Source organism: Wyeomyia smithii, chromosome 3, assembly GCF_029784165.1.
Source record: "Wyeomyia smithii strain HCP4-BCI-WySm-NY-G18 chromosome 3, ASM2978416v1, whole genome shotgun sequence".
Taxonomy (NCBI): domain Eukaryota; kingdom Metazoa; phylum Arthropoda; class Insecta; order Diptera; family Culicidae; genus Wyeomyia; species Wyeomyia smithii.
In genome coordinates this window covers 263,423,040-263,445,165 of record NC_073696.1, presented here as the reverse complement: position 1 = coordinate 263,445,165, position 22,126 = coordinate 263,423,040, and the positions used below count along the sequence as shown (strand labels likewise).

At 41.8% G+C, this 22,126-nt stretch overlaps 3 protein-coding genes across 5 annotated transcripts; 1 reads left to right on the top strand and 2 right to left on the bottom strand.

Annotated features, from left to right (window-relative positions):
- Positions 1 to 1,647: 1,647 nt before the first annotated feature.
- Positions 1,648 to 3,252, top strand: LOC129731091 (pachytene checkpoint protein 2 homolog). The gene is made up of 3 exons (XM_055690848.1): positions 1,648 to 1,796; positions 1,859 to 2,257; positions 2,314 to 3,252. Exons 1-3 carry the CDS (start codon positions 1,750 to 1,752, stop codon positions 3,140 to 3,142), a joined length of 1,275 nt encoding a protein of 424 aa, XP_055546823.1. The 5' UTR covers positions 1,648 to 1,749; the 3' UTR covers positions 3,143 to 3,252.
- Positions 3,242 to 5,275, bottom strand: LOC129731087 (probable RNA-binding protein CG14230). The gene is made up of 2 exons (XM_055690842.1): positions 4,273 to 5,275; positions 3,242 to 4,213 (listed from the first exon to the last, which is right to left on the bottom strand). Exons 1-2 carry the CDS (start codon positions 5,180 to 5,182, stop codon positions 3,270 to 3,272), a joined length of 1,854 nt encoding a protein of 617 aa, XP_055546817.1. The 5' UTR covers positions 5,183 to 5,275; the 3' UTR covers positions 3,242 to 3,269.
- Positions 5,276 to 14,969: 9,694 nt separating this feature from the next.
- On the bottom strand, positions 14,970 to 21,824 carry LOC129731090 (carboxypeptidase Q-like). Of its 3 annotated transcripts, none has more exons than XM_055690845.1 (4): positions 19,641 to 21,824; positions 15,742 to 17,031; positions 15,359 to 15,484; positions 14,970 to 15,303 (listed from the first exon to the last, which is right to left on the bottom strand). In XM_055690845.1, exons 2-4 carry the CDS (start codon positions 16,923 to 16,925, stop codon positions 15,177 to 15,179), a joined length of 1,437 nt encoding a protein of 478 aa, XP_055546820.1. In that variant the 5' UTR covers positions 16,926 to 17,031; positions 19,641 to 21,824; the 3' UTR covers positions 14,970 to 15,176. The 3 variants fall into 3 exon arrangements, with proteins under 3 accessions (XP_055546820.1, XP_055546819.1, XP_055546821.1); XM_055690844.1 differs by lacking the exon at positions 19,641 to 21,824 and adding an exon at positions 19,440 to 19,612; XM_055690846.1 differs by lacking the exon at positions 19,641 to 21,824 and having other exon boundaries at positions 15,742 to 17,137.
- Between the last annotated feature and the right edge of the window lie 302 nt (positions 21,825 to 22,126).

Here is a 22,126-nt window from a genome sequence, read left to right as displayed (position 1 = left end):
TTTAGGGTACAAATGGAGTCGATTGGTTGTTCAGAAATGTATGTGTTTTTTTGACGAACTGTGATGATATTTTTTCTGGCTAAAACACTAACTTTTCATGTGTTTGGTGTTTTGGAATAAATGGAATCACAATGTTGTTCAAACATTCGTTCTGGTACATCTGGACATAAAAAAGAAAGATATAGCTTTTATATACATAGTCTCATTTCTCTCTTAGTGTGTTTGTTGTGGAGTAAAAGAGCCCCAAAAAATTTCCAGATTTTTAGTTATCACCCGTTAGTCTCAAAAGAGCAAAATCTCTCCAAGATCTCCATATTTGAAGGAAAAAGCTGATTTAACGTCCACTTGGCCGGACAAACTCAAGTTTCTCAAAAAAAGGGATACAGGCGAATCGGTATTAATAGGCGATGGATGTCTTAATAGTAAAAGTAATCTGGAAAAAAAGTTGGCATACATGAAGCAGGTGATAACGACAGGAACTTGTGTTCCTGATGAGAATGACGAGGAAAATACATTGTGAATTCAGTTATTTCCAATTTGCTCTGCAATCAGAAATAATACCCATCGGCTCCATTGAAAGCTTTACATACTGTCTTATTTCTGTTTGGTATATTTTCTATCATTCCGCATAATTCTCTATTTTTATATACATATATACTCGTTTCGCTTTTTGAAATATCTCAAAAAAATTTTAACACCGGATAAAAAAATGATAGATTTTTAGACAGAGGACAATTAGTTTCAAGAAGCGTTTATTCAACCAGTTTATTCAGTGTTTAATTGATGTTGTCTGATAGCTATTTCTTGAATTAAAATAGTGCTCAACAAGCCAACAATGAAATAACGGTGTGGAGTATTTCACAAGTTTTTTTTAAACCTGAATTTATCGCTTGTTCAACTAATTATTCAACCTAGCGTTGTAGCAATCCGTTTCACCTGCATGGAGACTTTATTCACTAAAGTAGCTTTTTACGCAGGGGATACGTTCCGCGTAAAAAAACCGCGTAAAAAAACCCGCGTAAATACTGGAATCCGAGTGAAGAGAAACCGGAATCATCAGGCGACTTCTGCACACTTCACGTGCATAACCGGAATGAATATTTTGTTTTCTGTGATATCTTTTGGTACTCAGCTTTCGTGATACTGTTTTAATCTAGATTATAATTTTCTTTTATTGCACTTTTATTATTTTATTTTGATTTACGACCTCACGCATAACATACGCATAAGTCTATGAAAAATCAAATTTATATATGTTATTATGATAAGTAATGTTTTTAATAGCGTTTAACCTTTTGTACTTTAATTTTTAAATGATGAATTAATACATCCAGACCAAATGGGACCAGACAACAACACTTATTGCTCTTACTTAATATTAAGTAAGAGCAATAAGTGTTGTTGTCTGGTCCCGTTTACGTGTCCGTTCTATCCGTGTTGTATTGTAAAGCTCTCACGTTAGCACTGCTCATATAAATACTAGTGTGATAAATGAAACATTTTCTCAGTTCAGTCTCAGACCCGAAATCCCCTAAACCTTCAAAAAGCATCGGAAATCCAAGTCACAAACCACAGAGCAAGCAACTCATCCTCCACCGTTTCTTATTCAAAAGCGGTGTAATAAGAAAAGCGGTTCACAGCCCAACTTATGACAAATCATCGTACAAGGCGGCGTAATTCAATTTCACTGTTATTTTTAACCGCCAAAGTTTGGTTTTGTGAACATTTCGTGTATATTTCTCGCTTGGCATGGACAATTCACATCCAATCCTGATTGAAATTGCCTGCTCCAAAGGGTAAACACCCTCTGAAACACCTCACTGCGAACCGATTGTCTAATTTTGTTTGATATCGACAGATTTAGCAAATCTCTTCCCACGTCGGATCTTAACCAAGCAATACACCTGTATCTGTCGGAGTGTAAAAGCCTTCCCAAAGATCATGTATTTCGCGTCAACTGCCCGAAGGTGGAGAGCGTTATGGTTTGCAACGAAATAACAGAAAACACACCCCGCACCGATCTCCAGTTGTACACTTATCAGCTCCACGATGGTAGTGGAGAAGAGGAAACAATCGAGCAGGATGGAGACGAAGTCCAGATAGCGAATCACTGGTTACTGCCGGCGCGAGAATTCCATGGTCTGTGGGAAAGTTTGCTGTTCGAGGGTACTATAAAGGAAGATTTGCTCAGCTTTATGCAGACTACGATGCTGTTCTCCAAACAGAATGTTAACTCTAATTTGGTAGCCTGCAATCGGTAAGCTCATAAAAATTTTATATGGAAAGGTTAATTTTAAAGAGATATTTCTCTAGATTGGTTCTACTTCACGGACCGCCTGGCACAGGCAAAACGAGCCTCTGCAAAGCTCTTGCTCAAAAGTTAGCGATTCGAATGATTGACCACTACCGGCATGCCCATCTGATAGAAATCAACAGCCACAGCCTGTTTTCGAAGTGGTTTTCCGAAAGTGGCAAACTGGTACAGAAAGTGTTCGGTCAAATACACGAAATCTGCCAGCAGCGGACGTCCCTTGTGTGCGTCCTGGTGGATGAGGTAGAGTCTATTGTCTTCGCTCGGGAATCCATCTCGAACAACGAGCCAAGCGACAGCATTCGAGTGGTCAACGCGGTTCTAACACAACTGGATCGAATACGCAAATACTCGAACGTTTTCGTGCTAGCCACGTCCAATCTAACTGGTAGCATCGATCTGGCTTTCCTCGATCGGGCGGATATTGTACAGTTTATTGGGAATCCCACCCTGGGGGCAATTTATGAGATTTATCGCTCAGCCTTGCTTGATCTGCAGAACGTGGATATTATTAGCGATATGGAACCGATTCCACCGCATTCGGAGGCCACAGACGAATCGGTAGTCGTCAAAACACTGAAGGATGTCGCTCGGCTGAGCATCGGACTTAGTGGTCGGAGTCTGAGAAAGGTTCCATTTTTGGCACATGCCTTGTTCGTAAAACAAAACGCAACGACGTTACTCAAGTTTCTCGGTGCCATGAGAAGTGCCGTACGGCGCATGAAAGCCGACAAAGAAATGTTGGATTCAAAAAATCCTGCCGCAACTGTAACCGGATCTGCTGGTAACCGCCAGAACGGACACGGTCCGAACGCGTCTTCCTCGATATGAGAAACGGTAAGCTTTAGATATTGTGTTTCTGTTGAACCTGTCAATTGTGATCTATTTCATTTAATCTAATTTGTACTGGAGAAAAAAAATTTAAACAAATTTCAGTAATTTTCAGAAAAAAAAACATTTATTTTCGTTTTGGGTGCATTAGTTTTAAACCTCTTCTCGCGCGTATCTGGTTGACATTTTTGGTTTCCCGCATTTTTCGCTTCTTGTAAATCTTTCTGATTTTTCCTACGTCGTCGCCTTCATCCGCTGCCTCTTCGGCTCTCGGGTTGGCAAACTCACAAAAGAATCGTTTCCCTTCTTCCTGGCGAGCATCTCCGGGTAGAAAGAAGAAATTTTCTCTCCAAACTATTGGTTTGGAGAAATGGCCACTCTTTTTCTTCTTCTTTTTGTTGTCATTATTTTCTTCCATTGCTTCCGAAATGCTCTTCTCACCAGCGTCTCCGGTTTTGTTTTTTGTATCTTCATCCTCACTGGCCGATGACTCGTACTTGAAGCGAGCCATACTGTCGACAGGCTTTTCAGAATCCTCCTCTGCAACGTTTTCCATCTCGTCTTCCTCATCTGCCGGATTGGCACTACCGAACATCCCAAGTAAGCTGAATCCACCACCGGAGGAACTTCCGATTACCTCCTTTATACTATCCGAGACTTTGTAGTACTTTTCATCGGTGACTTTGAAATCTTCCGCTGGACGTTCGGCTTTTTTCAGTTCAAGCAACTCTTCCTCCGAAGGTTTTTTCTCCTTTTTGGAGATCTTATTAGTAACATTAACTTGCGCTGATGGGTCAAAACGTTGCATAACTTTTCGTTCGTTTTCCTCGCTTTTAAAGTGTGACCTATCCTGAATATCCTTTCCTGTCACTTTCGAAAGAATTTCCAACTGTTTCTTCCGCTCCAGATTGCTAGGTTGAGCTTCGCTCTTAACAGATTTCTCCAAACCAGATTTCTTTCTTCTCTTACTATCCGGAGCTTCCTCGTCGCCCAGAAAACGTTCATCCAGTTTAAAACGCGAATCACCGTAAAACTGAGTTTGCATTTCGAACAAACGTTGTCCCTCTTCAGCTGAAACATGAGAAAAAATTATCATCGTACTGAAAAAAAAACGTTATCAAAGTTCTCACAATTATCCACCTGCTGCAGCCGGCCGGAAAAATTCCCCCGAAAGCCATCCTCCTCATCAGCCTCGTTATCAAACAGTGACAATTTGCTTCGTTTGTCAGCCGGTTCGTCGTCATCATCATCGAACACGATCTTCTTCCGGCCGGACGCTTCTGCGCCCGCTAGTGCCGCCTTAATCGCCTGCTTCTGCTGCTCGTACGCGCTTTGCAAATTAGTCAGACCACGCTTTCTTTTCTCGTCCGCCTGGCGAGCCGCTTCACTAAGTTCCTTGTCCTGCTGGAGCCCTTTCCGGTTTCGCCCTTTTTCGATAACTTCCTTCACTTGACCCGTGATGGGAACAATTTTTAGCTTTCCATGTTCGAGGTACGTTTCCTGATTCCATTTTCGTACTATCTGGTCCTCCTCGTTGGGCTTTGGCGCTCGGTTTCTCGGCTCAGCTTGGACAGGTCCCGGCTGTTCGTCTTCACTTTCTGAGCTTGATTCAGAACTAGAGGACTCGACGTTTTTCTTAATCGTAGGTAAAACCGGCAGTACTTCAGGTTCTTTTTTCTCCTGCTTACCAGCCTGTTCATTTTTCTTGTACGGATTGAGGAGTTCACTGGTCTGTTTGCTCGCTTCCGCTTCTTCTCGTTCACGCTTCAATCGATCCAGAAAGGATTCTTTCGCTTTGGACACATTCAAATAGACACCTTTATACTGTTCCTGACGAAATTCGTTGATACAGGTCCGTACCGCTCGCTCATCCAGTTCAATATTAACGAAAGCGAACGTATCAACGGAGTTGGTCAGCGGGTTCGGTTTACACTTTAAATCGATCGCCGTCACCGGCCCATATGCCGAGAATTCTTGCTTCAACTCCTGCTCGCTGGTCCCCTGTGGGATGTTACCCACGAACAATCGTTGCACAGGCATTCCGAATGTTGATGCACGTGAAATCCTCTAGAAACCGTGCAATAAATGTTTTGTTTACTTTATCAACAGCAGTGCTTCACGTGCGTTTGACGTTCACTTTAACGGTTAACTGTACCGTTTGGGGTAATTCCGCACCGTTATACACTCTTAATGAGATTTGCACCGACGTGTGAATAAACGCTACACAAAAAAATACTACACAAACTAGGGTAAAGTGTATTCCGCTTTCACTAGTCATTTAGTTTAATTTTGATAAACATTGAAATATTTAATATTCAAAATAATTTTATAAAAATTAACAATTATCTCTATTTGTAAAATATTGGATGGTTCCCTCTCCTTTGTAAATGTAGCTACTGCATGTACGATTGGGAAGAAAATGATGTCTCATTTAAAATACATTTTTTCTACAAATAATTAAAATTATGCAATATTTTATTCAAAAATTTAGAGGGAAACAATTTTCGCGGATACAATACATGTTTTGAAACTTTTGGTACACAAGTAAAAATTAGGCAATATGCTCCAACATACAGCACAAAATTCTGGGACGCTACATGCGATCGGGGAACTGGTTTGGCAGTCAAACTGCTTACGGTTTTCATCTACCACCCATTGTTACTGTGGCATATTGCATTCCTGCACAGTGAAGCGTAGCGGCAAAGAATATCCCAAAGAGCGTGGCGTTGAAGCATGGCGTTGATTTGAGCTGACTGAATCGTAGCAAACGTAGTTAAATAAATGTTTAATAAAGATTCATTCTTATCATAGAGTTCAATAGAACTAGTTGTCTTTTAAAGTACCACATTTCTGGCGACGAGAATAAATCAAGAAAGAAAGATGAATTTTGTCAAGCCTCCAGAACTTAACGTAGGAGATTCCTGGCCACTCTACGAAGAACGCCTGAAAAGATTTTTGTGGCGTATGAAATCAATGAAGAGGACGATAAACGAAAAGCAGCTTTCCTGTTGACGGCAGTTTCCATGGAGGTGTACCAAACAGTGAAAAATTTGTGTTATCCGAAGCTTCCAGAAGACAAAAAGTTTGACGAAATCTGCGAATTGCTGAAGCAGCGGTTTACCCCGACGCTGATTGTGTTCCGAGAGCGAGCACGGTTTTTTGAAGCCCGGCAAGGTGAAGCAGAATCGATTATGGAATGGTCCACACGATTGAAAAAATTGGCGGCCAATTGTGATTTCGGTGCTGATTTGTAGTTGGTCGTCGACGGGGACCAATTTTTGAACGAGTTTGTGAAGAGGATACAACTGCTACGTTCGAGAATTTACAAAAAATCGCGCTTAAAACAGAATCAACTCTCCAACAGCGCGGCGTTTTGGAAGTACATAAGATACACCCGGAAGCGGAGAAGAAACAGAAGAGTGACTCGAAGTGCTTTGCCTGTGGAAGAGGATTTCCGGAAATGCCAATACAAAAGTTATATATGTAAGCTGTGTAGCAAAAAGGGACACTTAGCAAAGGTGTGTCCCACGAAGGAAACGGAGTCTTCCAAGAGCAAACAGAAACAGCTAGGTCAGAAACGGAGTACGAGGGTTAGTCATCTTGAAATTAACAAACTCGATGTGCTCCCACCAGTTATGGTGCGTATTCATGTTAATGGAAGGCCTATTTGTTTCGAAGTCGATACTGGTAGCCCAATTAATGCTATTTCAAAGAATTTGTACGATCAGATGTTTTCTTCACTAACGTTGAACTCTGATGCAGAAGAGGAGTTTGTTTGCTATAACGGATCCGGATTCAGAGCAGTTGGCACGATCATGGCTGAGTTGCGGTATAAAAATTACGTATCCAAGGAAAAAAATTACGTGTTCGAAGGAACTAAACAACCGTTGTTAGAGCGGCAGACCATGAGCCGTTGGAATTTGAAAATTGACTTTTGTCATGTTTCGGAAAAGGAGCCTGATTACAAGATTCAGTTGGAGTAGTTATTGAGCAGATACGCTGCAGTTTTCAAAGGTGAATTGGGTTGTTTCAAACATAGCAAGGTGCATCTGTCTTTAAAGGATGAAACAGTTCCGAAGTTTTGTAAGCCCAGAAAAGTTCCATTCGCATTCAAGGAGAAAGTGGAAGCGGAACTGAACTGGCTAGAAGAATTTGGCATTATTTCTGTGGCGCCATCATCAGAAGCCGAATGGGGCACACCGCTGGTCCCTGTTCTTTAGAAGGATTTCATCACTGAGACTGTGTGCAGACTATCGTATCACTGTCAATCCGTTCCTGGTGGACAATCGTCATCCATTCCCGGTTATTGACGAGATTTTTGCGGCGCTGCAGGGTGGAAAATATTTTTCGAAACTTGATCTGAAGAACGCGTATTACCAGTTGGAGGTGGATGATGAATCAAGAAAGTTATTGGCCTGGAGCACGCATCGAGGTGTGTATTGGATGAATCGACTTCCTTTCGGAACGAAGACGGCGTGTTCCATCTTTCAAGTGACATTGGAGAAAATTCTTCAAGGCTGTCGTGGTACAATTATCTACCTGGATGATATTCTAGTTTCGGGCGCAACCGTGACAAAGCACTTGGAAAACCTGAATGGAGTATTAACACGTCTTCAGGAGGCTGGATTTTTACTCAACAAACAAAAATGCGAGTTTTTTTAAGCAAGAAGTGAGCTATCTTGGTCACATTATTGATCAGAATGGTTTACACAAAGATCCAGAAAAGGTAAAAGCAATAATGAATGTTAAACCCCCGAAAGATGTTAAGGAAATTCGAGCGTTTGTCGGTCTAGCAAACTATTATGCCAAGTTTTGTCCAAGTTTGGCGCATTATTTGAAGCCGATGTATGAGCTTTTGAAGGACAACACGAAATTTTCTTGGACAGACAATCGACAGAAGGCTTTCGAAGCGGCAAAGAAACTAATTTCGGAAAATACAGTTTTGGCTCATTATGATCCGGAATTACCAATAAAACTCTACTGTGACGCATCAAATGAAGGCATCGGTGCTGTGATTGTGCACGAGTATCCTGACAAGACTGAGCGACCCATTTCATTCACTTCAAGGGTGTTTAAAAAACATGAAGTTGGATACTCGGTGATTGATAAAGAAGCTTTGGCCATTTATTATGGAGTTAACAAATTCAAAAATTATCTGCATGGCCGACATTTTAAGCGTATGAGAGACCACAAACCTTTGACCAGTCTGTTCAGCTCTAAGGGTGTACCAGAAACGGCGTCTGGACGTTTGCAGAGATGGGCGGTTTTCTTGTCGAATTGTGACTACGAAATACATCACGTGAAAGGAAACCAGAACATTCCAGCAGATTTCTTGTCACGATATCCTATTGAAAGCAATGACGGTAAAGAGGACGAAGATGAATCCGTAAGTTTCCTGAATTTTATCGAAACTGAAACTCGATCATTAGTCGAACGAAAGCAAATTGTTGTTGAAAGTCGTCGCGACAGATTGCTGAGCCGTGTTGTGGAATATGTTAATTCTGGTTGGCCACAAACTATTCAAGAGATAGAATTGAAAGTTTTCCATCGTAAAAGAGATGAATTAAGCGTTACCGCATTGTGGTTCCTGCCAAACTGAGAAAATTTTTGCTGGGCGAGCTTCATTCGGTCCATCTTGGAATAGTGAAGATGAAGTGTTTGGCCAGATCATATTTTTGGTGGCCGTCACTGGATAAAGCGATTGAGGACATAGGCAAAAAGTGCGATCTGTGTATCCAGAACCGACCTGGGCGAAGCGATCCAATATCTCCCTGGCGTCTTACTAGCGCACCGTGCGATCGTGTACATGTAGATCATTTTTCGTTCCGTGGAGCTGAATATTTCGTGTTGGTCGATAGCTACAGTAAGTGGATCGAGACGTATGCAGTACGTTCGTTAAGCTCGGAGGGAACTATCGAGAAAATTGCGGAGTTTACAAGTAGATTCGGAGCCATTGGAACACTGGTATCCGATAACGGAACTGCGTTTTCATCACAGGAGTTCAAAGTTTTCTGCACTAATTATGGTATCAAGCATTTGACAACAGCGCCGTATAGTCCCTGTTCCAATGGTGCAGCTGAAAATGCGGTAAAAACTGTGAAAAATGCATTGAAATAGTTATCAGATTCAGCGTTCAAGCGAAAGTCAGCGACGTGGCAGCTGAACTCATTCCTGGAGATGTATCGTGCCACTCATCATGCTACAACCGGAGAGAGCCCATACAAGCTAATGTTCGGTAGGGAGATGCGAATCCGATTTGATAAGCTCAAGGCTAATTCTGAGAGACGACACCGTGAGACAGTTGAAGATCTCAACGTTAAGAAGAAGAATTTCAATTTTGAATTAGGAGAAACGGTTTATGCCCGAGACTACCGTAATCCAAAGAAACCTTTATGGGTACGAGCAAAGATAACTAAGGAAATTGGTGCTGTACTGTACGAGTGTGTTTCGGACGAACTAGGAATTATCAAGCGAAGGAGTCATCAGCTGTTGAAGTACACTTTCGACGACTATGAAAACGACGCAAGCAATTCCATTGAAGCTGATGCACAGCTCTATGACAACACGGGCATTGAAACGAATGACGAGTCAGTGGATGGACCAATCGAAAAGGAGAAGGAGCCTGTTGTAAGACCTGGAACATCCAACTTGTACGTAACCAGGTATAATCGAGTTGTGCTACCGCCAAGTCGCTTTGGAGGAGAGTAGTTGTGGCATATTGCATTCCTGCACAGTGAAGCGTAGCGTCAAAGAATATCCCAAAGAGCGTGGCGTTGAAGCATGGACATCAATATAACTAGTTGTCTTTTAAAATACCACAGTTACTAAGTAATTTTCAATAGCTCCCCCCTCTGTCTCTCTCATCTGAGGGTGTTATATAATATACGAATGTTCCTGTTGCTAAAAGCTATATTGTTTATTAGTGTTAATATAAAAAAATGTCCCACATTAAGACAAACCCTACCGTCAAGTAATCATGACACAGGGAGGCCAGGTCATTTTTCGAATGTCTTCACAATCCACAAAACAATGTTTTCATACATAGGAAATCTTTAAACACGGTTCCCATTGAAAGTTAACAAAAACCCCAGTAAATTCATTAAACCGGGTACGGTTAATCAACCGACTATTTGGCCTCTACTTCTTCACACGCGCTTCAATGTCTTCGAAATTAAGACATATCTTCACATCTGGCATTCTGTCATGACATGTAAACCAGGGTTTCCCACAAGTTATCAGCAGAAATGTCACTTTGTTCACTACCAGGGTTATATTCCCCACGAGCCAGCAACAGCAACGGAAACCCACTTTTTCTTCATGTCCTCCTTGGGATGCTCGTAGTTGGTGCCTCATAGTAACCCAGTATTTTTCGATAAGCCGTAGTTCCGGTACGTTGGTGGGTTCATGTCGTTGGGTACAACCCCCGTTGGCTTCGTACCACTCCAGCAGATGATTTGAATAGTGGCACGAAGCTAGATCCGGCCAGATGCTGCTTCAACAGAGGAAGCAAACACTTCTGTAGACTTGAGGTAGATCTCCCCGTTTATAATCCCGGTAGTCACGAACGGCGCACTCCTTTTGCCACATGAGCAAACCGCTTGCCAAATCAGGTATTTCTTGGCAAACTTTAAAAGTATCTGCTTCCTTACTTCCTCCGGAACATCAAACAATCAAACGGAACATCAATCCTGTATAAGACAGGAGAGTGAAAAACGGTAGCCCCGGAAGCTGCCGGAAGCCCGCCTCGACGTAAGTCTCATCCCTAATCGAAGCATTGGGATTCCGCGTAAACGCTTTCACAACACGCTTTTGATCCTGATCACTAATAGAACATCCATTCTGACTACATTTCCCCTTTCGTTCTATGCTCAGAGTTTTGTAGTAACATTTAATCACACGACTCACCGTTGATTGCATAATTCCGAGATTGTTTTCCGATATGCTGATGAGGGCGCTTTTCCAATTAAAAAGTAGGAGGGTGGTATTCAAGACACGACCGCATGACGTTGGACTACGGTATTCTTATATTCCATTAAAACAAATAATAGAGAGAATTGCAACTCTAGTATTTGCTGCAATTTTATCTAACAGTGCATTTCTGAATGCTGAGACGTTAAAACGTCATAAATAATAATATATACTAAAAGAATGGATATCTTTTATTTAATCGCTGTCATTTCATACATATTCGAATCAACCCTTTGTTTGCTGCACTACCAAGACAATCATTTAATTGAGCGAATTGGTAAAATTTTCCTATCTAAGCAAAAAGCAAACTTTACGAAACTATCTGAAATTGGAGCCCAGAACGATTCAAACGAAAATTTTAAATTTGAAAATTGTTTAACATTTAATCGATAAAACTCATGCTAGGTTAGTTCCAGCCCAGCATATAACTTCATGTATTTGAAAAACAAAAACGTTTGGTTCAATAACTCAATATAGCAAGAGCTCAATCACACGTTTTTCGGTAGTTGTTATCAAGGTTTGGGCGAGTGACAGGATAATATCTTAACTTCTTCAGTTGTGATTTAGAGCATTTCTAATTGTTTTGTTATTTTTCACGATAGCGACAAGTTTGTTTCTTTCTCTGTGTGCGAGAAACAAATCAAAACCGCGCACCGAGAAACAAAAACGAAAATTTAATGAATGCTCATTGAGAAAACTTGCAACTCTTTTTACCAATAATTTATGATACTCAAAAGAACCCGTTTTGATCTAAATCAAATTTCTAGTAAATAAGTGTTGATCATTCATTGGTAGTAATTTTTCCTCGATGAATTAAGACTGGCTGAAGAAGTTAAAACGCTGCTGTAAAATCAAATTCACAACTGTGTTCGTTAAGACATTTTAATATTTTCAATGACAATAGTAATCTTCGATAAACACCCGCTATAGTTATTCACACACATGCTATAACTATCTAAACACGCGTTAAAACTATTCATACACACGCTGTAGCTATAGTTTTTTATACACACATGCCGAAGCTATCCATACACACGCTATTCCTTTCCATACATCCGATACAACTATCTATACACACGCATAAGCTATCCAACCATGTGCTATTACTATCCATACATACGCTATAACTAATCATTACACACGCAGCAGCTATCCACGCACAAGCTATAACTATCCGTACACACGCTTAAGATATACACGCAATAGCCATAATATGCTACACATGCTAGTGTCTTACATACGCTATAGCTAGCCATACACACGCAACAGCGCCATCCCTATCATCGCAAATGTCATAGCAATACAGATGCACATACGCTATATGTGCACACTGCACACACACTAAATGGCGGTAGCTTTCCTAGTGGCGGTGCTGGCTCGTGCAGTTTCTGGCAGTTCTGGCAGTTTCGTGCAGTTTTAACCCAACGATATCTGAATTGGATTACCGCTGGTGGGGTCCAACTCAGATCGAAGGAGCACCGAACTGAATGAAGAAATGCAGCTGCCCACTACCTCCGCCGCTGCTGCCTGATACCCCCGCTCTGGTTCTGCTGCAGCTCAGTTTGGCCGCTGGAATCAGCCACCGCTGCTGATTATACAAGACCGGCCTGGTGGCCTTCCACTTGTTAACTGATGAGGCCTTCCACTTGCTATGAGACGACACAGGCTATTATATAGCCCAAAGCAAAAATCCATCCGCGAGCAAACAAGAAGCGAGCTTGTGATTGGTTGAATGTGCACGACTTTTAACACAACTTTTAACTAGTTTAGTATCGAAAACATATTTAAATTATTATATGACAATCTTGCGCAATATTTCCCCTATCAATCAAGCCATTGGTGTTTAGAATCTGTTCAGTGGTAATGATAAAAGAAGCATTTTAAAACGGTGTTGAAACACCTGTTGCAGCTACCGAAAGCGAGCTCGTTATTGGTTGAAAGCTGTGAGACTGTTTACAAAGTCAGATCGGTTGTATCCGTTAGTGTCGACTGTGCTTGTGAAGAGAGGTGGTGATTGGTTGCTCGGTATGATTTAGACAATCGATGTGATTTATCAATTTTTCAATAGTGTATCTCGAACAAGGTTATTTTTGTTACATAAATTCAACCGTAAAAGAATTTCTGATCGGTTGATGCCAAAACCTCGAAATTCTGAAAAGAAATGACTGATATATAAGCGCTCAAAACCTGACCACTTTTTCCCGGTTTTCCCCGGTTGAATTACTAGATTTTCAAATTCAGGTGCCTAACTTCGATATAGACGTTAGTCCAACGTCAAAAAACACAGTGTAAAACACACTCCAAATTACTTCTACCCAAATTTTCAAGACAAAATACCCAGTGGGTAATTTTTCTACAGCGTTTTTCCCGTGATGCAATTTGATGTGAGACACCCTTTATACTTTGAACTTAATATATCTTACATTGGTCTTTACTTCTCCTGACGACCGAAACTCTGAGTTTTCAACAATTGGGTTCTTCGGTAACCATGAGATCTACCGAATCTATCGCCTAGAGAAGGAATTGTGCATAATGTTAATAAAAAGCATAAAAAACATTCAAGTATTTTCCGTGTGAATGGCATCACCTGCGAAAAATACAACAGGGATCATCAAGGTGGGTAATGAAGAAGAGTAAGAAGCCAGTTGTCGTCCCTCAGATTTACTCTCTCGAATCAATTCTTTGCCCGCGCACCTTCTCTTTTACTACTATCACTAGATCTCCTGGCTTAATTGGTTTGGTTTCTTTGAACCGTTCAGTTCTCCGGGCTATAGTCGGGTGATACTTACGCACCCAGGACGCCAGAACCGACTAGCCACAGACAGACGTCCAAGCAAGAACAACATTGATCAAAATTTCCGTGTAAATTTTCAAAGTAAATTGCGTTATAAATCACTTGTACACTAACGCCGCCTGGTGACCTTATCGCTACAATACATTTTTTTTCGCTGGTGTACGAGGCTGGCGGTACTGGTAGCGCTATCTGGTTATGGATTGCTACTACAATAAACCTTACACAAGTTTGGAACTCAGCTTGGACGTCTGTAGGCGGACTAGCTATTTTCATCTCTGTCAGTGATTTCGGAGTGTGCACTGCATCACTCGATTAAAAAAAAGGAAGCGGTTTGATGTGATACAAAAACCGATTTTTTGCCTAAAAGCTAATTCGGAATCGCTACTGTTCGGTTTCATATCTGATCGAATTCTTTTTTCACTAGAATTCTAGAGTTGCGTTCAGCTAGGTTGCACTTTTTTTGTACCGAAAGCTGAAAAATATCGAGGGAATTCATGTTTTATTCAGGGAAAATCAGGGAACTAGATTTTGGAAACTTTTTCGCCACCCTGTGAGAGCTTCCTGTTTCCTAGCTTTCAACGGTATGAATGTGAGCTCTCCACTTCTTCCACCAACATCGCCAAAGTCGTCTCTTCGTTCGACTTTTCAGACGTGTCCATGGCAGCTAAAGCACCCTCTACTGACCGCACCAATCTTTCCCATGCGCCATCCATATGAGGTGCATCGGGTGGGTTGAAAATCCGTTTTGTTCCGACATTGGTTAACGTTTCATGCAGCTGTCCACTGATATCATTCAGTTTTCCCGTAGCTCGTTATTCACCCCCACGAAGTTTGCACGTCGGTCACTGCGGATCTCAACAGGAGCCTCTCGTGCACTGTGTACAACTTCCAGATGGACTGCTCGTACGGTCATGCAGGTGAATAACGCAACCCATCTTTTGACGTGACTACGATTAACACGTACTTCGAGACTTAAAAAGTGATATAGAAACAAAGAAATAATAGTTAAGTCGCAGACAAACGTCCGAGCTGTGTAAAATTTTGTAGTACATATTAGCAATACGTTGCCAGACAGCACTACCAGCAGCGCTAGTGTACATGTGATTTATAACGTATTCTGTTTAAACATTTACAATATTATAATGGAAACCAAGATTGTTTACGCTAAAATGTCTGTCTATAGTTAAATTTAGCATCCTAGCGTTATCCCGGAATATGTAAGAGGCTAATTTTTTTGATTATTTGTAATGATCATCTATTCAATTCATTTTTTTATGATCTTGGCATTGGGATACTCATATCAGCTACAACGTAAGCTGCGGCCGCCCATATTGCAGCGCACTTATCCAAGCTTTCCGAACTTTCCACTAACATGCTGTCACCTTCCGAGTGATGGAACCTGCAAAGACGTTTTTAGATACATCATTTTTACAAATACAGTTCCCTATACTTACCAAAAATACCTTTCATTGTCATTGATGAAGGCAGCTGCAGGAAAACCATCAGTAACCCAGTAGGAAATGTCAGGTCCCGCGTCAGGTGTTGTCCTGAAGTCGGTGATGTTCAGTGGTGCCATCAACCTGTGATGAAATATGCGTTAATTTACGAGTTGTTTAAGGTGGAAGTGTGTTGAAGCCACAAATGGCTGACTTCGAATTTTCGAAAATATACCACTCGGTAATGTCCTCATGTTTGTTATGGTGATGAAAACATGAAATAAAGTTTTCACAGGTAACGCATTAATTATTTTCGAGTCTTGTGCCTTTAAAAAAATGTTGTCAGCCACGTGGTGGTTTCTACACACTACAATTTTAAATAAATAACAACAAAATCTTACTTCACAATCTCCTCAAAAATACAGCCAGCTTGGTTGTTACCAACAAAATCGAATCCTGTAGGGTTAAATGTGCCCGAATCTGCTTCGAAGAAAAAACTGAACTCTTCCTCCTGTTGTCGTTTATGATCCTCGTAATAATGCTTTGCACCCCACACTCCTTGCTCTTCGCCGGTCCAGAGTATAGCACGAATCGTTCGTCTCGGTCGCAAACCCATGTCCCTTAAGTACGTCAATGCTTTCCACGAAATCATGGCACCACCAGCATCATCCATCGCTCCTACCCCGACATCCCAGCTGTCCAAATGACCGGACACAACCACAACCGACATATTGGAATAGACCGTTCCCTCAAGCTCACCTATCACATTTCGCGACATGAACGGATCAAGATTGTAATCTTCCATCACTATGTGCAGCTTCAACGTTTCTCCTCGACGATATTTTCTCAAAAGCATTTCTGCGTCCTCAACTGTGATGGCCGCTATTGGAATCTGTTTCACACCAGCTTCGTACGTTTGCACCCCAGTATGTGGAGATCCAATCGAAAATGGTGTTACCGAACGAATAAGAGCTGCCACAGCTCCCTTCTCAGCTGCGGCTGCTGCTCCTTCTCTTCGATACTGACCGGTCACACCGTAACTGACCCATTTAGGAACGAACACCACTATCTTCCCTTGGACAGCTTCGTTAGATAACGATTCTAGTTCTTCAAATGACATCACAACAACGGCGTTTGCGAAAATTCCCCCCTTCGGTGTACCGATGGATGATCCCAACCCTAGCATAGGGAGCTTTTTGTAGAAGGGCTCCATCAGAACCGCACTCTCATAACCTCTGACCCAATGCGGCACCAGAGCTTCTTCCGTGTGAACGTTCTCGAGGCCATCCCGACGCATACGTTCGACTGAATAATCGATAGCTTTTTCCAACTGCTCTGTTCCAGACATACGAGGTCCAAAGGTGTCTGTCAGCTCCATAATACTTTCCCAAGTCTGCCCGGCAAAACGACCTCTGACAATCTCGTAGAAAATCTGCTCCACAACCGATTGGTAACCCTGAATCTCTTGAAGTAAGTTCTCATCCATCGTACATGCCAATTCAGTTTTTCGATGTTCATCTCGGTGCACTCCAGCGAAGCTCGAGTGGATAGCCAACAGCAGCCAAATAAATGACTTCACTATCATGCTTGATCCCGATAGACTGATTTACGTTGGGGACCGCCGGACTGACTCGATCCGACGAGTAGCAGAGCAGCTGACGGCAATCTTATCATTTGGATTTTAATTGAAGCTGGGGATGGGTAATCAATCAAATTATCTAATTTATCAACTTTGACATAGGATGATTGGATGACGCAAATCTGTCACTTTGAGTTTGGGAGTCATTTAGGCTTTGTTTGCAACAGAATAAAGTAGCTAATTAGCGTCGCTTATTTTCAGTTAGCGTATTACAGCTTTTTTAATTCTCAACTTCAGCTTCCAGTATATATATTAATATATATATATATATATATATATATATATATATATATATATATATATATATATATATATATATATATATATATATATATATATATATATATATATATATATATATATATATATATGTGTGTGTGTGAATATTTGAATTCTGTTCAATTGTCTTGATGTTGTTCTGGATTTCCACTCTTCACGAAACAAGTTCGAATCGGTTTTTCTTCCGTTTGCTCTACCGTCAATGCTTTTTCTAACTCTAGAACACCGCATGCGTCAAATCTAACCTTAAAACTTAAACGTCAACAATAAAAAATCAGCTTACAATGCGATCCACATACTGCCCCTTCTTAAGTGAACCATGCTGCCCCAATGATCAATTTGCCCCACCTGGCCCTATTAAAAATCTCCATTCTCACACAAATATTACATTTCTCGCGTAACTTTTCAAACCGGCGTAAGTCGCAAAATGTAAACAAACGAGCTTTTAATGTTATGTTATCATCGAGGGGTAAGACAGTGAGTAAATTTGAGGTTTTCCGAGTTTTTCTGAGGAAACCTGAAAAATAAAGAGCAAATCTGAGTGACTCTCGTGACTCAGAATATCCATCCTTAAACTGTTTTCCCACCGCAAATATACACATGAATGTTGCTCGGTCCCACCGTTCATATATATTTCTTGCTTTCAAGGTAATCAAAGATGTGAATCATCTGAGAATTTCGGCGTAATATTGAGTAAATTAGAGTAACTTCCTAGTAAAAGAGCAACTCAGATAAAAGTGAGAAAATTTGAGTTTTTCTGAGAAAACATGAAAAATAAAGAGCAAATCTGAGTAACTCTCGCGTTTTTGAAAATCAATCCTTAAACCTTTCCCCCACCGCGAATATAAATATGAATGTTACTCGGTCTTACCGCTCATATATTTTTCTTGTTCTCAAGGTAATCGAAGATGTGAATCATCTGGAAATTTCGAAGTAATATTGAGTAAATTAGAGTTACTTCCAAGTATAAGAGTAACTCAGATAGAAGCTGTCTCGCCCCTCGGTTATCATGCAACATGTAATGAAGGAGCTTACTTTATAAAATTTGCGAAAATTAGCTTTTCGACACTTTTAAACAATTTTGACGAAACGACTGAATTACCCTGCTTACACTTTTTTACTTACACCCTTTTGCTAGCAAACCGACGAAATTGCGAAACGAATTGCCATCTTACTCCCAAGTAAAAGAGTAACTCAGATAAAAGCTGTCTTGCCCCTCGGTATATAACGAACGATTTGATGAATCTCACACAATATTTTGACGTAAATAACGCACCAGATCAGACGTATATCAAACGCTAGTTGACATTATGACTTATGAAAATGGCGTATTTACGTTTGGCTGAAGCAAAGCGTTGTATACTTTATTTTTGCGAAAAACTCATTTATGCTCAAACATAGTTAGAATCTTCAACACAGTAATGTAAAACATTAATTAGAAGTACTGTTTAGAAGATCCATTAAAATAAATGTTATTTCGTTTTAAAATAGGATTCAAAATGTTGAGTGAAAACTTTCAAAATTGATTTTCTCAGTTCTATGCAAATGTTAGATTCGTCGATTTGAAAAATTACGCGAGAATTGCTGAACTGATACCAAGCAGATTTGCTTCGTGCACCAACAGCAGAAAGTGGGGTAATAAATTTATACAGGATCGCATGCTTGACGTGTAGGGTAACGGACTAGCTACTCGCAGTGATGCCACATTTTCATCTGTATTTCAATCACCTTGGTGTAATTTCAATCTGTATAAAAATCGGCATATGTATGGATGACATATCCCTTAATAGAAAAAACGCAATATAGTTTGTTCAACATACATCCGGCGACTCACTTATACACACGTTTACGCGTAACATATAAACATAATAGAACCTGCAACACGCTCAATAGCATTTGAGTTCATTTTCGATTTTCAACTATATCAAGAAGTTTAATTCGCGACCTCATGAAAACCAAAAAAAAAAATCTGTATAATTCTGTACCATGTCCATGATATCTGTATATACAGATATCTGTATGAAAAATACGCAAAAAGTATGTATAAGTACTGATAAATCTGTATATGTGGCATCCCTGCCCACTCGTCGAAATATTTTTTTGCCACTCCGCTTCGTCGTGCCTCGTCACTCCGTATCGTCATAATGCGTCTTGACAATCACCTCCGCTGGTTGTACTCACGAGAAAGGGAGGTGCACGCGAGTGTGAAAGTACACGAGCGAGATTGTGTGTCCATGACGTGTCGGCTTACGAGAAAACTCGCAAGCATCAACGCTCAGTAGTGTGAAATGAAAAAAGTAAAAGAGAACGAGAAACAGTTCAACAGGAGTATCTCTAGTGTGAAATTTTGGTAGCAGGGAGAACGCCACTTGGAGTACTTACCAAACCAAGCCGTGGTATGGCCTTGGCTGTACGTAAGAGTCGCCTCCATTCCACTCGGTCCATGGCTGCAGTTCGCCAGCTCTACAGTCTGCGTAGGGTCCGCAGGTCGTCTTCCACCTGATCGATCCACCTTGCCCGCTCTGCACCTCTCCGTCTCGTCCCTGACGGATTGGTTTCAAAAACCATCTTCGCCGGGCTGTCGTCCGCCATCCTTACAACATACCCAGCCCACCGCAACCTGCCTATCTTAGCGGTGTGGACGATAGATGGCTCCCCAAGCAGCTCCTGCAGTTCGTGGTTTATTCGCCTTCTCCACACTCCGTTTTCCATCTGCAGTCAACCGAAGATGGTACGCAACACCTTCCGCTCAAAGACCGCAAGGGCGCGTCGCAAGGGCGCACAAGCATAGTCCATGTCTCATGCCCGTAGAGAACTACCGGTCTGATCAGTGTCTTGTAGATGGTTAACTTGGTGCGGCGACGAATTCTACTCGATCGGAGCGTCCTCCGGAGACCAAAGTATGCACGATTCCCTGCCATAATGCGCCATTGAATTTCTCTGCTGGTATCGTTGTCGGTAGTTACCCATACACGAACTCGTCGACCACCTCGATTTCATTACCACCAAATTGAACTCGAGGTGGGAGGTTAGCACTGTCTTCTCGTGAACCCCACCCTCTCATATGCTTCGTCTTCGATGCATTGATGACCAGTCCAAGCCGTTTGGCTTCAGCCTTTGGTCCGATGTACGTATCCGCCATCTTCACAAAGGTCCGAGCCACAATCTCGATATCGTCGGCAAAACCAAACAGTTGAACCGACTTTTGGAATATCGTGCCACTCGTGTTTATCCCCACTCTTCTAATGATACTTTCCAGGGCAATGTTAAACAGTAGGCACGAGAGATCATCACCTTGCCTTAGACCTCTTCGGGTTTCAAAGGGGCTTGAGAGTGCCCCCGATACTCGAACTACACACATCACTCGATCCATCGTCGCTTTGACCAACCGCGTCAGTTTGTCCGGATGTCCGTAGTCGTGCATAATGATTTGTGGGCACGTTATATTCGCGGGCACCCATGAGTCCGATAGTTGCAGCACTCCAGCTTGTTGCCCTTTTTATAGATGGGTCTTCCTTCCAAACCTTGACAATGACCCAGTGCACGGCTCCAGCCAGTGCTTCTTCACCGTATTTCAATAGCTCGCTGGAAAGCTGGTCTACTCCAGCAGCTTTATTGTTTTTCAGCCGGCCAATCTCCTTCTCCACCTCCAGGAGATCGGGGGCTGGAATCCGAGCAGAAAGCTCGTGCACCAAGCTCAGTTGTCATACCGTCCTCTAATGCATCGCCGTTTAGATGCTCGCCGAAGTGCTGCTTCCACCTTTCGTTTACCTCAAACTCGTCTGTAAGCAGGTTGCCGTCCAAGCTCCTGCACATATCGGCTTGCGGCACGAAGCCTTTGCGGGAGCTGTTCAGCTTCTCGTTGAACTTCCGAGTGTCGTTAGCTTGGTACAGCTCTTCCATCGCTACGCGATCTAGGTCCTCTAGCTGGCGCTTCTTCCTTCGGAGGACCGAGTTTTGGCTGTTCCGTGCCTGTCGGTATCGTTCTACGTTCGCTCTCGTACGGTGTTGCAGCTTTCTCGCCCGTGCTGCAATCTTCTCCTCGACTAACCGTTTGCATTCGCCGTTTAACCAGTCATCTTCAAGGGTAGCTGCGCCAAGCTGCTCTTCCGTGGGTAGCTCTGCCTCCAGCTGCTGCGCGTATTCATGTGCAGCCTCGGCGTCCCGCAGTTGCTCAATATTTGGTCGCGGCGTTCGACTTCGGCGGGTGTTAGTTTTTAGCGGTCGATAGTTTTGAGCGCATGCACACAGCTGCTAGGTAGGGGTCCGAAACTATATTCGCTCTGCGGTAGGTGCGAACGTTGATGCAGGGTGGCCACTCAATCGGGAAAACGGGAAATGCGGGAAAAAGTCGGGAATCAAATTACATCGGGAAAAATGCGGGAAATAGTCGGGATTTTCTTTATTTTATCGGGATTGTTTTACCAAGATTTTTTCAAAGTATTGTGTATGATGAAATTACAACTATTGGAGAAGTTGGAAGTACAGGACTGCAAGTTGGTCCCTCAAAAGTCACATTTTTCTTCAGCAGTCATTTTTTTAACCAAAAAGTCACTAAATTTACTTTTTTTGACCCGCTGACCAGCTGACTACTTTTATCAGTCTGGCTTTTCAAATCAAATAAATATTGACATTAAATGTCTTAGAATAGCATAAAACGTCGAAATCTGGTGTTATCTAAACAAAATTGAATGGACTCTGTGGGACTTCTCAAGATGGTAAAGCGAATTGAAACCGGGGTTGAAAACCGGTCCGGAGTCTGGGAATGGTAGTTGCCAGTTTGTCGAAAAAACGTTTTTAATGAGAGAATCAATCATAAAATCTCATATGTACAAAAGAAATTGTTTCAATTTCTAAGAGCAATGCAA

Coding starts and splice junctions, on each gene's coding strand:
- LOC129731091 (XM_055690848.1), top strand. CDS start 1,750: ATGGACAATTCACATCCAATCCTGATTGAAATTGCCTGCTCCAAAGG. Junction 1,797..1,858: donor GAAATTGCCTGCTCCAAAGG/GTAAACACCCTC, acceptor TGATATCGACAG/ATTTAGCAAATCTCTTCCCA. Junction 2,258..2,313: donor AATTTGGTAGCCTGCAATCG/GTAAGCTCATAA, acceptor ATATTTCTCTAG/ATTGGTTCTACTTCACGGAC.
- LOC129731087 (XM_055690842.1), bottom strand. CDS start 5,182: ATGCCTGTGCAACGATTGTTCGTGGGTAACATCCCACAGGGGACCAGC. Junction 4,214..4,272: donor GCTGCAGCAGGTGGATAATT/GTGAGAACTTTG, acceptor CTCATGTTTCAG/CTGAAGAGGGACAACGTTTG.
- LOC129731090 (XM_055690845.1), bottom strand. CDS start 16,925: ATGATAGTGAAGTCATTTATTTGGCTGCTGTTGGCTATCCACTCGAGC. Junction 15,485..15,741: donor ATTTTTGAGGAGATTGTGAA/GTAAGATTTTGT, acceptor ATTTCATCACAG/GTTGATGGCACCACTGAACA. Junction 15,304..15,358: donor GACAATGAAAGGTATTTTTG/GTAAGTATAGGG, acceptor ACGTCTTTGCAG/GTTCCATCACTCGGAAGGTG.